This window comes from Poecile atricapillus, chromosome 22 (genome assembly GCF_030490865.1).
Source record: "Poecile atricapillus isolate bPoeAtr1 chromosome 22, bPoeAtr1.hap1, whole genome shotgun sequence".
NCBI lineage: Eukaryota > Metazoa > Chordata > Aves > Passeriformes > Paridae > Poecile > Poecile atricapillus.
Window position 1 is genome coordinate 7,339,008 of NC_081270.1, and position 13,431 is coordinate 7,352,438.

A 13,431-nucleotide genomic window follows, 5' to 3' on the forward strand; every position below is an offset into this window, starting at 1 on the left:
TCCTTCGGATCATTTTCGGCGCTTTCAGAATCCAAAACGATTCCTCATCCCGGGAAAGGCGGGAAGGTGAATCCAGCAGAGCCAAATTCCCTCAAAAACCTGGCACCATCCCTAATTCCAAGCGATGGCTCCGCCGGCACCTCGCGGCCTCTTCCCAGATGTTGGAGCAGCTGCCGGAGCCGAAACGGAGCCGGAAATTCCGCAGGGTGGGATCGGGTCTGAGACGCCTCGTTCGATAAATGGAGATCGCGCCCCTCATTTGCATCTATGCAAATATGCAAATCAGGGCTGATTCCCCACAGCACCAGCTGCCAATCAACCCCCCCACAAGCTAATTAAGGCAGAATCCCCCAAATCGGTCGCTCCCCGATTTTATTCCCATTCCATGGGGTGAAAATGATGGATTTTGGCCCAAACGAGGCCCGGCAGGTGGGAGGTGCCACCTCTGATCCCAAATTTTCCCTTTTCCCAAAAAACAGAGCCTGTTCCTGCAGGATTTCCTCTTCTCCCGTGGGTTTCCTCCACATCAGCTGGATTTTCCTCAGTTTTCCACCCGGAAGTTTCCACCCCAGGATTTGGGGCAGGAATTCCCTCCTGCTGATAAATCCCAGCAGGGAATTCCTTCCTCCTTTTTCCAGCAGATCCCAATGAAACCTGAGAACTGTCAAAATATCCCAATTTTTCCTTTTTTCCACCCATTTTCTTCCAGCTTCCCCCCAGCTGCCCCATGGATCACTCTCCAATCCATTCCCATGGATTTTCGTCTCTCTCCAGCAAATCCCAAACTCACCCAACAGGGAATTTTCCCACAATCCCGATTTTGCCAAGCGGGAGCCACCACCGGCCACCAAATCCAATGGAATGGCTCCGGAAGGGCTCAACATTCCCTAAAATCCTTCCAGCAGAGCACGGTGCCTCCTCAACACCTGGATTAACCTGGATTAACGCTCCAAACCGGAATGTCCAGGTGTCCCAGGGCTAAAGATTTCCCCCCCCGCTCCGCTTTTCCCTGATTTTTAATCAAGCAGCTCCACGGAAAACACAGCGGGATCTGTTCTCCGTGTGCAGATGCGGAATTAATCCCGAATTAAGTGCGGCGGGAGAAGGAGAGGCCGTATCCCAATCCCGCGCCGACAAGGATTGGAAATGGGATTTTTCCAGCAAATTCCCAGCCCTCCTTTTCCAGCAGCTCAGCTCTGCATCCTGACAGGGAAGAGATTCCGGCCAGCTGGCTGCTCCTGGAGTTTCCCAGGAAGCTGCACCCTCTGGATGGGTACCAGAATTACCGGGATTACGGAAAACCTCGCTTGGGATAAAGGATTTTTTCCCCACCCAGCGGCGCTGCACAAAATCCATCCCAGGAACACAATTCCGGAGTAAAAACAGGAATTATTGCACCCAGTGTTCCTTTGCAGAGCCCCAAACCAGAGCTGAGGGGTTGGAAAACCGGGAAAAAAATTCCCAAACCCCCGGCAGAGCTCAGCCGGTGGCTTGGGAGGGATTTGCCAGCAGCAGCCGAGGATTTTCCCACTGTTCCAGCTCCATGGGGATGAGGATTATGGCACCAGCAGCCGATTCCGGGAAGCCACGTCTCGGGGTGTTAATCCCGGCTGGAGTTAATCCCAGCGGGAATAATTAACGGAGCGGGAGCAGCTCGAGGCCGGGATGGAATAATGACCTATGGAAAATGTCCCTGTCCCCTATCCAGGGAATAGGAGGAGCTCCAGTGCCCATCCCAACCCAAAGCATTCCGTGATTCCAGGTCTTTCCGTGCCTCAGTTTCCCCCACTCCGGATGGGAGAAGCGAGGTCTTTTCCAGCTCATCCAAGATCCAGGGAAATCCCATCCTGGAGGAACAGCAAGGGAGATCCCTAAAAAATCCCGTCCTGGAATAAGAGGATATCGGAGATCCCAGAAAATCCTGGAAGAACAGCGAGGGGATATTGGGAATCCCAAAAAATCCCAGCCTGGAATAAGAGCAGGGGTTTATTAGAGATCCCAGAAAATACTGGAATAACAGCGAGGGGACAATCGGAGATCCCAGAAAATCCTGGGAAAACAGCGAGGGGACAATCGGAGATCCCAGAAAATCCTGGGAAAACAGCGAGGGGACAATCGGAGATCCCAGAAAATCCTGGGAAAACAGCCAGGGGACAATCGGAGATCCCAGAAAATCCTGGGAAAACAGCGAGGGGACAATCGGAGATCCCAGAAAATCCCATCCTGGAATACCAGCAGGGGTTTATCGGAGGTGCTCCTGCTCCCAAAAATAACCCCAAGAAGGAATTTTCCCACCCAAAACTCCCTAAAACTCCCCATTTCCCAGCTTTAGCGGGAGAGACACGGGCTTGGGATGGGAAAAAAAGAGGGAAAACCATTAATTCCATTAAGGAATGTCGGAGGGATTGGGTTTGGAATCCAATGGGGTCGCCAGCAATTCCAAGCAGGTTTTCCCAAGCCCAGGTGGCCCTGGAGAAGGGGTGACCCTGATGAATTCCCTGATTTATTTCTCCGCTTGCGGGAAATCCAATTATCCCGGATTTTTGATTGGTGACAAATGAGGAGCCATCGATCCCCCCCTCCCTCCCAGCCGCTCCGGGCGATCTCCGCTCCTTCCATCGATTCCTGCACGGAGGAAGCGGGAAGGGATCATCCTTACTGATATTTTGGGATTTTTCCTTCTGAACTCCTTCTCCAGGGGCACAGCCTCAGGCAGAGGAAGATGGGAAATAAACCCAAAATTCCACACAGGAATCCCAGGAGCTCCAAAATCCACTTGGTTTTTGGAATTCTGAGCGGCTTTTTCCCAAAAAAAATGACCTGGGGCACCTGGGTCATTCCCAGAGTCCCTGCTGGAAAACCCTTGGAGTTCCCGAGGGAATGTTCCGGAGGTTTCCAGGGAGGAAGGGAAGGACACAGCAGGAATTCCCACCAGAATTCCCAGCTCTGGAATTTGGCCCTGGCCTGGAGTTTCTTCTTCCAAGCGCAGGGACAAGGGGCGGCTGCATCCCGAACTCTTCCTCATCCCTCCGGACATCCCTGATCCCATCCCTCGGCATCTCCCTGCTCCAGCCTCATCCAATTCCATCTTTCCCGTCCTCTCCAGCCCCATTCCCTGGACAGAGCAGGATTGTGATCCCCGCTCCGTCTCCTCTGGATTCACACTCCGCGATCGATAATCCCTCCCGGTAATTCCACATCCCTAATGGGATTAACGGATATCTCCCTCTTCCAGCCCCGATTCCCGGCGCTGACTCCTGACACTTCCCCGCTCCCACGGAGAGGATGTGCCGGGATCTTCCCTTAATCCCGATCCATCTCCATGGGGCTCTTCCCTTAATCCCGATCCGTCTCCGTGGGGCTCTTCCCTTAATCCCGATCCATCTCTGCTCCCTTGGGAAATCTGCTAATTAACCCCATTCCCTCTCCCAGAACTTCCAGAGCTGTCCCGTTATCCGTGCTTGGCTTTTCCCGCTGATCCCGAACGCTGGTGGAGCAAGATCCCGGCCCCGATCCCTGCTCTAGCTCTGCTCATGGAATGTTGGCCTTTTTTGGGATCTTTTCCCTCAAAGACAAAATTCCGGGGCTTCTCCCACCCCTGGCTTGATCATCCTGAGGTGGAGAAAAGCTGGAAAATCAGGAGATTTTTCCACGGCTCCACACGGTGCCCCCGACTCCGCTTTCCCAAATCCATCCCTATTCCCTCATCCATCCCTATTCCTGCTGCAAAACTCCCATCCCAAATCCTGCCAGGACACCGAGCATCCCCAGACAAACCCAAAGCTCCCCTTTTTCATCCCAAATTCCCCTCCTCTTCCAGCCCGACCTCCCAGCCAACCCAAGCAGTGGGATTGGGAATAACGGCGGAAGCCAGAGCTTGGGAAAGAGGGAAAAACGCCCGGCGGAGCCTCGGATCTGCCGGATGTGCCGGGAAGCCGCGGCTCCGCGTTAATAAAACATAACCAAGCGTGGGATCATCCAATATTCCCTTAATTCAGCGCTCCCGGGAGGCCGGGAATGCGGGAGCTTTTCCTGCTCATTGGGGCAGAGAGGATGTTAAACAGCTGGAAAAGCCCTCCCTTCCCATTCCCATTCCCATTCCCATTCCCATCCCCATTCCCATTCCCATTCCCATTCCCATTCCCATTCCCATTCCCATTCCCATCCCCATTCCCATTCCCATTTCCATTCCCATTCCCATTCCCATCCCCATTCCCATTCCCATTCCCTCCCCCTGAGAAAAAATCATTCCAATCAAATCCTTTCAGTCCAAAATCTCCAGGATTTTTTACTCCCAGGTTTTTTTTTCCCTCCTGGCGGGAAGCGTGGAGCAGATCCAGAGGGTGATCCCCGCGAACCGGGAGCATCCCGAGCATCCCATTGTCCCAATCTTCTCTCCCCCACCACGGAATCTCCCAGATTTCCCCTGCCCTTAAATAAAAACCACCCCGCAGATTCCAAGGAATGGGAAGGATTAATTTGGGAAGCGCTTCCCAGGGCTCCTCTCGCCTCCCACACCCCGCGCCAATCACGGCGGAAATTCGGGAGGAATCCCAACGATCCCCACTCCTCACAAAGCGCTTCCCTACGGGAAAAAAGCCGGAATAACACGAGGAGACGCAAACGGAACCTCACAAGGGTCACCGGGAGCCGGCATTTATGGAAAACCTCTCATTATCCGATTCCAAAGGGAAGGACTCGGAGCGGAGCCGGAGCGCTGGAGGCTTTTCCAGGCAGGATGGGCTCTCCGGGACCTTTGTTCCCGGTGGGAATTGCATCCTTTGGATCTTTCCTGGAGCAGGATCTGCCCGTTGGCCGGTGCTTTTCCAGCAGCAGATCCAGCCTCGATTCCCGCGTGGAAAATCCCATTCCACAGCGGATCCAGCGTTTCCATCCCACGTAGAAAATCCCGCTCCTCAGGGCATCCAGCCCGTTATCCCACATGGAAAATCCCGCTCCCCAGCAGCTCCCTGGGAATATTTTGGGCTCCTTGGCCTTTCCCAGCCCCTCCCACCCCGCTCCGAGTCACGGGGTCTTCGCACAACCCAACATTCCCGGGTTTATCTTCCGGAGGAAAGCCAGGAATGCAGCCAAATTCCACCCCCGGATCTCGGGATGCTCCGGGAGCTGCGGAGGGTGGGATGGCAGAGCCCGGGCACGTGGATCCCGTGCTCCCACACGGATCCCGTGTTCCCACATGGATCCTGTATTCCCACACGGATCCCGTGTTCCCACATGGATCCTGTATTCCCATACGGATCCCGTGTTCCTGTATGGATCCTGTATTCCCACACGGATCCCGTGTTCCCACATGGATCCTGTATTACCACACGGATCCCATATTCCCACACGGATCCCGTGTTCCCACATGGATCCTGTGTTCCCACGTGGATCCCGTGCTCCCACATGGATCCTGTATTCCCACACGGTTCCCGTGTTCCTGTATGGATCCTGTGTTCCCGTATAGATCCTGTATTACCACACGGATCCCATATTCCCACACAGATCCCATATTCCCACATGGATCCTGTATTCCCACACGGATCCCGTGTTCCCACATGGATCCCGTGTTCCCGTATGGATCCTGTATTACCACACGGATCCCATATTCCCACACAGATCCCATATTCCCACATGGATCCCACATTCCCACACGGATCCCACATTCCCACATGGATCCCATATGCCCACACGGATCCCATATTCCCACATGGATCCCGTGTTCCCACATGGATCCCATATTCCCACACGGATCCCATATTCCCACATGGATCCCATGTTCCCACACGGATCCCATATTCCCACACGTATCCCGTGTTCCCACATGGATCCTGTATTCCCACACTCCATCCACAGGGAACTGGGGATGCCTCAAAAAGAGGAGAAAAATTCTCCACGGAGCCGCAGGTGGATCCCAAATCCTGGTCCAGGAATCCAGGCTTGGAATCTTCCAAAGCCCTGGAGCCGAAGCTTTGGAATTCTCTCTCCAGAGGGGCAAAGCTGGGCTGGGAATTTCGATCCCACCAAAATCCCTTCCCAGGCAATTCCCACCCAATCCATGGAGTTTTTCCAAAGGAAAGATGCAGCCATGGAGAACGCGGGATGAAGAAGGAGAACATCTCCACAAGAAGCTCTCAGGGAGCTCCTTTGCATCCCCCTTATCCCAAAATCCGAATTCTCCCAAAGATTTTCCTGGAATTTTCTGAGCTGGATGCTTTGTGCCCCTCTCCTGCTCTCCCAATCCCGCCAGGAAGAGCTGGAGATTCCCAAATCCATGCCAGGACATCCCACGGTGACAATCACCGGCCAAAAACGTCCCTTTCCATCACTTCCCACTTTTCCAGATCCCAGCTCCAGGAGCAAATCCTGCCTTGGGACCAGCCCGGCACAAGCAGCCTCCAAAGCAACGTTCTGCCCATAAATCCATGGAATTCATCCCAAAAAAAAAACGTTTCCACGGATGGGAGACCACCCAGAGGCAGATCCCTCATCTCCCTTCATCCCACCCATCCCTCTGATCCCAAACTCCCTCCACGGAGCCTCTCCCTGGATCCAGCCCTTCCCCGGGGCTGCAGATCCTTGGGAAAAGAGGTGGAAAAGCAGGAGATGCATCCCAAAAAAAGGTTCCCAGCTCCTGCTTTCCCTGTCCTGGCCGGATGGGAAGCGGCTCCAGGATTTATCTCTGAGCACAGGGAGGTGGAGAGGGGCTTTTAATCCCTTATTTCCGGAAAATATCCACCATGGAATTACAGGAATGGGAAATTATTCCAGAGGTTTGGGCGGGAGACAAACAAATCCCCGCCTCTCCCGCTCCAGGTGGGATTTTCCATATGGAGAAGAGCTCCCGGTGCTGGAGGAGCCAAAATGTGTGGCCTGGAGGCCGGGAAGGAGCCACATTCCCACCTCCCTTCCCTCCAGCGGGAATTCTGGGCTTTCCCGGCGCTTCCCCGACCTCCTCGGAGCCGAATCCAAGCTGGGAGTGGGAACGAGGCACATTCCCTGATCCAAAGGCTTTGGAGAGCCAGCCCCCCAGTCCCTAATTTGATAAACCCAACAATTCCACAGAGGGAACAACAGCCGCGGGTTGTTATCCCTGCCTTTGGAATCCGCCTGCCCTTGGCATTCCCGCCGGATCCGGGTCCCGACGCAGCGAAAACAAGCCCGTGATTGACGGGATTTTTTGGGAAAAAAATAAAGGAGAGGGGAAAAGTGGGAAGCGGAGAATGGGCTGAGTTTGGAACGAGCCCGGCAGCGCCGCCGCCAGCAAACAAAAGGGCAGAGAGAGCAGCTGGATCGGGAAGGATTCCAGCCCCATCCCTCAGCCGGGATCCGCCGGCCGGAGCCGCCCCCCAGAATCAAGGATTTGGGAGCTCCTGCCCTCGTTGTGGTTCTGTGCGGGGTCGGAGCTCTGAGAGCGGCCGAAGTCCAGGATTTGTCTTGGGAAATTGGGGAAAATCCCCCAAAATCCCGTCAGGGAATTGCGAGGGGCGAGGCTGCTTCATCCTGCTCCAGGCAGGAATTTGTGCCGCTTCCCAGCGGTCTGTGGAGAGCTCCCGGCTCCATTCCCGGCTCCGCTCCCGGCTCCATTCCCAGCTCCATTCCCAGCTCCATCCCCTGCTCAATTCCCAGCCCCATTCCCGCTCCATTCCCGGCTCCATTCCCGCTCCATTCCCGGCTCCATTCCCGCTCCATTCCTGGCTCCATTCCCAGCTCCATTCCCGGCTCCATTCCTGCTCCATTCCCAGCTCCATTCCCAGCTCCATTCCCGCTCCATCCCCAGCCCCATTCCCGGCTCCATCCCCAGCCCCATTCCCGGCTCCATTCCCAGCTCCATTCCCAGCTCCATCCCCAGCCCCATTCCCGGCTCCATTCCCAGCTCCATTCCCAGCTCCATTCCCGGCTCCATTCCCAGCTCCATTCCCTGCTCCATTCCCTGTTCCATTCCCAGGTCCCCAGCTCCATTCCCTGTTCCATTCCCAGTTCCCCAGCTCCATTCCCAGCTCCATTCCCAGCTCCATTCCCGGCTCCATTCCCAGCTCCATTCCCGGCTCCATTCCCAGCTCCATCCTGAGCTCCATTCCCAGCTCCATTCCCAGCTCCATTCCCGGCTCCATCCCCAGCTCCATTCCCAGCTCCCTGCCGAGCTTTTCCCTCGGTGCCTCAGGAAGATCCTTGGCTCTGCCTCAGCTGAATTCCCGGAATTCCCAAATTCTCTAAAACCCCGCTCTTATCCCAAGAGCTTTTCCAGGAACACGAGGTGAGAGCCGGTCAAGCATTCCCAAACCAAGGAATTCCCAGCTGGAAAGAGCATTTTTGTGGGAAAAAAGCCATCACGGGAAACATCTCCATGGGAAGGGGCGGCTGATGGGATCATCCAGATTTGGGATTCAAATGGGCTCCAGGACCACCCATGGATTTGGGATTCAAGGTCCAGGCAAGGCCTGGAAGTGTTTGGAGGCTCCTGAGAAGCCTCCAGGCTTCCAGACCTGGAAAAGTCCCGGAGTGGGGCTTTTTCCAAGGGATTCCCATGGGAATCTCCTGAGATTTAACAGGAACGGGAGCGGGGCAATCCCTGGGGTGGATCCAGGCTGGGATGAGCACATGGAGCAACCCTGGGAGAGGGAGCTCAGAGCTGGACATGGAAACTTCCCTGGGCTGATCCCAGAGCAGGAAAAGCGGGAATTCTGCTCTCCAGAGAGAGCCCAGAGGAGGCTCCAGGATGATCCAAGAAAAGCTGGGAATGTCCAGCCTGGAGAAAAGAGAAGCTTGGAGTTGACCCAATTTTGGCCTTCCAGGACCCAAAGGAACTGGCAGAAAAGACGGAAAAAAAAATCTCTTCAGAAGGGCCTGGAGGGACAGGACACAGGGAATGGCTCCGAAATTCCAGAGGGGAAATGGAAATGGGGGATTGGGAAGGAATTCCCGGCTGGGAGGGAGGTGAGGGCCTGGCACGGCTTTCCCAGAGGAGCTGGAGCGGCCTCTGGATCCCTGGGAATGTCCAAGGCCAGGCTGGGATAGTGGGATCTATCCCTGCCCATGGAATTCCAGCTTAAAGCATCCCGAGATTCCAAGGCCGAGCCGGTGGATGGAGCCGGGAACATCCCAAGCACCTGGATCAGAATTCCTTACCCCAGGCCAAAGGGCACCGACATTCCCGAGCCAAACCCTACAACATTCCCGGGATGCCGATAAATCCCAAGGGAATTTGGGGGGGAGATGAACACCCCCAAACTGAGCTTGGGGGACTCCGGAATTGCTCCGGCAGCAGCCGCAGGAATTTTTCCACCGGGAAATAAAGCCGGGAATGTCTCCCCATCCCGAAGACGCTGATTATCCTGGGAAGGCGCGAGGAGAGGGAAGATCCTGGCTGGAATCGCGGCTTTTTCCCCAGCTCTGGGTTGGAAGCGGCGGCTCCCGAACGCCGCCGGTGGGAAGAGGGAAATTGGGCTAATTGGGAAAGGGTAATTAGCGCAGCGAGGGGGATTCTCCGACGGGGCTGGATTTACCCGGAGAGGCTCCGTGGGAACGCGGGATCCGTGGAGATGGGAGGGAAAACTTCCAGAAAGGAGCCGGAGGCAGGACTTGATGGGAAAAGCGTTAATAGGGAAGGACGGCGGGAATGTGGGATGGAATTTTGGCAGGTGGATTAAAGCAGGATCGCATCCCTGCTCCTCCTTTTCCCTCATTCCCCCAGGACACAATTCCCACCAAATTCCTCCTTCCATTAAAAAGAACCACGAGCAGGCGTCTCCCACCACCCTTGGAAAAACCCCAAGCTGGGTTTTTCCCTCCAAAAACGAGGAAAAATCGGCTTTTCCAGGCTGGAAAACGAGCTGGGAAAAATCCCGGCCAGAACAACCTCGGTGGGGGTGAAAGGAGAGGGGAGAGAATTCCAGCTAAAATCCCAACCTGCGTTTTCCAGGAATTTCCCCAAGGACAGCAAAGCCCAGGAGCCTCAAACACTTGAATTTTCCCTGGGTTTTTTTTTTTTCTGGTTTTTCCCTCTGGATGGAGGGCGGGAAGCAGAATCCAAAGCAAATCCCACCGGGATAAAAACCCGCTGGAAAATCTCCGGGAACGCGGCGCTTCCATCCCTCCCACGGCCCTCGGGAGCCCTCGGTGGGGCCGCATTTGAAGGAGCCAGCCCTGATCCCAGAATCCATGGATCCACGGGGGGGAAAAGGGGGATTTTTCCAGCTTTTCCAGTCCCTTTTCCAGACGCTCCTCTCCTTTTCCATGGTCCAGCGCTGCCTCCTCCGCGTGGCCTCGTTTTTCCCTCCCGACGCCTCCTTAACCCACTTAGCCCCGGCCGGGATTTTTTTTTTTTGGCCGAAGGAAGAGGTTGAGCCGGGGACAAAGAGGGGGAAAAAAAGCTGGAAAACACCTCGGGAATGATCCCGGCTCCTCTCGGGGTCACAGAGGGATTTTCCTGACCCGCTGGGGGATGCGGAGCGAGGTTGGAAACCCTTTCCCCCCACCCCGAAAATAAAAGCTTCTCACGGATGGTTTGTGGGGTGGGGAGCGATTCCAGCGGATTCCCGGGAATCCTCAGGGATGAGGATGAAGAGCTGGATGAGGGGGATGATAAAATCAGGAAAAATTCCTTAAAAAAAAAAATAAAGGGGAGGGGGCTTTGGGGACACAGCGGGAATTGGGGATGCGCCCACCTGGATCTTCCCGGGCTCTGGATCCCTTGGATTCCTCTCCAGCCGGGATGGGGAGGGCACGGCTCCAGCCAAGGATGCCCTCAGCCAGGAAAAAGCCATCTGCCCTCGGAAATTCGGGAATGGCGAGCGCTCTGTCCCCTCGAAATTGGGGAACGAGGCGGGGCCCCCCGAAATTCGGGAGCAGCTCGGCCCCCGAGCGAAGGGAGGAGCCCCCTTGGATGATGGAAAAACAGAGCCCGGGATGGGATTTTTGGGACAGCTTGGGGCGGGGGGGGAGGGAAGGATGACAGAATTCCAGGCTGGATGGGGTTGGAATCCCAAAAAACCCACAAGGACAGCTTCCAGAGGGAAAGGGAGATGCTGAAGGCGGCGGATCCTCGGGATGCGGCGAAGTTCCAGCGGGGTTCGGGGAGCCCGCGGACACCCAAACCCAAACAATCCCAACAATTCCTCACGCCGGATCCATCACTTCCCAACCCCCCGACCCCTCCACGAGCCAACTTCGATCCCGTTTTTTCCCCCCTGGCGAGCACAGAATTGTATTTTTAATTTTTTTTTTCCCCCCCCCACTCCACCGCAAGGAAAAAATCAACAGCGCGAGAGCAACCGCCCGATCTGCGGCGAGGAAAAAGCAGGAGAGAGGCAGGAAAAATGATCCCTGCGCCAGTGACAGACAGCTGGAGCTCCGGGAAAGCCGGGGGGATGCGGCGTTCCTTGGAAATTGTCAATCCGTGACCTTAAAACGGCGGCGGAGGAGAGCGGGGAGGGGAGGGGAGGCAGCCGGGGGTGGCTTTGGCACAAGTTCACCCCTTTCCCAGGTTTTATTCCCCATGGATTGGCGGGATGCTCGGGAAAAGGGGGGGGCTCGGAGCGGCAGCCGCAGCTCGGCTGGAGCCGATGGGAAAAGAGGGATTCAGGGAATTCTTTCCCCAGCCAAATCCAGGCTGGGCTCGGGGGGATGGAGGGGGAAGAATCGGCTCCTTTGTGTGGAGCTGGCCCCGCGCAGCCCCGCAGAGCGCGGCTCCCCCTCCCCGCGCCCTGCAGCGCCCGCCGGCGCCTCCCGGAGAGCAAAAAGTCCATTAAAAACATTAAAAAAAATAGAAATAAAAATATATAAAAATATATAAAAATAAAAAAATGGGAGATGCGGAGCAGGCTCGGCTCGCGCCTCCATCTCCCGGCGCCTGGAAAAGCTCCCGGTTTCCCGGGGGTTCGGGAAGGAGCGGCCACCTGAGACCCCCCCGAGCGGGAATTGGGAGGAGGGGGGTAAAAAAAAGGAGGGAATTAGCCTGGAATGGACGTGGAATGAAATCCCACGCGCGGCCCTGCGGCTGTGGGATGCGAGGAGGGGAAAGTTTCCTTCCCCGGGCGCTTTCCCCTCCCCGGAGCCCCCGGTTTGGGGCTGGGCTGGGGAGCGGAGTCGCGGGGTTTGGGGAGCTCGGGGGCCGCCGTCCCCCAGGACAGCGGGGATTTGGGGTTTGGGGATCCCCGAGGGGCAGGAGAGGCTGCGAGCCCCCCAAAAACGGAGCTCGTGGGGGACCCCAAAGCGCAGCCCCCCCTCCCCGGCTGGAGCAGCGCTGGGATGCGCAGCCGGAGCTCGGGAATAGCGGGAAAAGGGGACACGGGGGGGCTCCAGGGATGCGACCCCCAGGGCCTCTCGCACCCCATTAACGGCGCCCCATTAACGGCTCCACCCCAGCTCCCGGTTATGGGGTGCCCCATTAACAGATCCCACCCCAGTACCGGGTTATGGGGTGCCCCATTAACAGATCCCACCCCAATTCCCGGTTATGGGGTGCCCCATTAACACATCCCACCCCAGTACCGGGTTATGGGGTGCCCCATTAACACATCCCACCCCAATTCCCGGTTATGGGGTGCCCCATTAATACCTCCACCCCAGTACCGGGTTATGGGGTGCCCCATTAACAGATCCCACCCCAGTACCGGGTTATGGGGTGCCCTATTAACACATCCCACCCCAATTCCGGTTATGGGGTGCCCCATTAACAGATCCCACCCCAATTCCCGGTTACGGGGTGCCCCATTTACACCTCCACACCCCGTCCCCCAGTACCAAACCCCAATTCCCCAACTCCAAACCCGTTATTCTCTCCACCCCCATCACCCCAAACCCCAGGGCGGGGGCACTGACACCGCTCCGCGCCCGGGGGGGGTCCCTCGGGCTCAGCCCACCTTCCGGGGGTCCCCGAGGTTCTGCTCACCCCCCGGGGGTCCCCGAGGTTCTGTTCATCCCCCGGGGGTCCCCGAAGCTCAGGTCACCCCCCGAGGGTCCCCGAGGCTCAGGTCACCCCCCGGGGGTCCCCGAGGTTCTGCTCACCCCCCGGGGGTCCCCGAGGTTCTGCTCACCCCCCGGGGGTCCCCGAGGCTCAGTTCCCCCCCCCCGGGGGTCCCCGCGGTGTCACTCACCCATTGCCAGGTGCCGCAGGTGCCAGAGCAGGAGCCAGAGGGGCAGGGGGCTCATGGTGCGCTCGGTGCCCGCGGGGGCGGCTCAGCGGGGCGGGGGGCGGGCGGGCATCGCGCCGGGCACGGCCGGGGGGCTCGGCCCGGTTCGGGAGGGGAGGGGGCTCGGCCCGGTTCGGTCCGGGTGAGGAGGGGAGGGGGATCGGTCCGGTCCGGGAGGGGCTCGGCTCGGTCCGAGAGGGGCTCGGTCCTGTCCTGGAGGGGCTCGGCTCCGTCCGGTCGGTCCGGGAGGGGTCGCACCCGGTCCGGTGGGGCTCGGCCCGGTCCGGGAGGGGTTCCA

General features: G+C 57.3%; 1 protein-coding gene across 1 annotated transcript in view; it reads right to left on the reverse strand.

The window, feature by feature from the left end:
• The window catches only part of IGSF21 (immunoglobin superfamily member 21), a 36,909-nt gene extending 23,723 nt beyond the window's left edge, over positions 1-13,186 (reverse strand). The window contains exon 1 of the mRNA XM_058855163.1: positions 13,098-13,186. Coding sequence (XP_058711146.1) covers positions 13,098-13,152 — 55 coding nt within the window. The 5' untranslated portion in view covers positions 13,153-13,186. The remainder of the gene's footprint in view (positions 1-13,097) is intronic.
• Between the last annotated feature and the right edge of the window lie 245 nt (positions 13,187-13,431).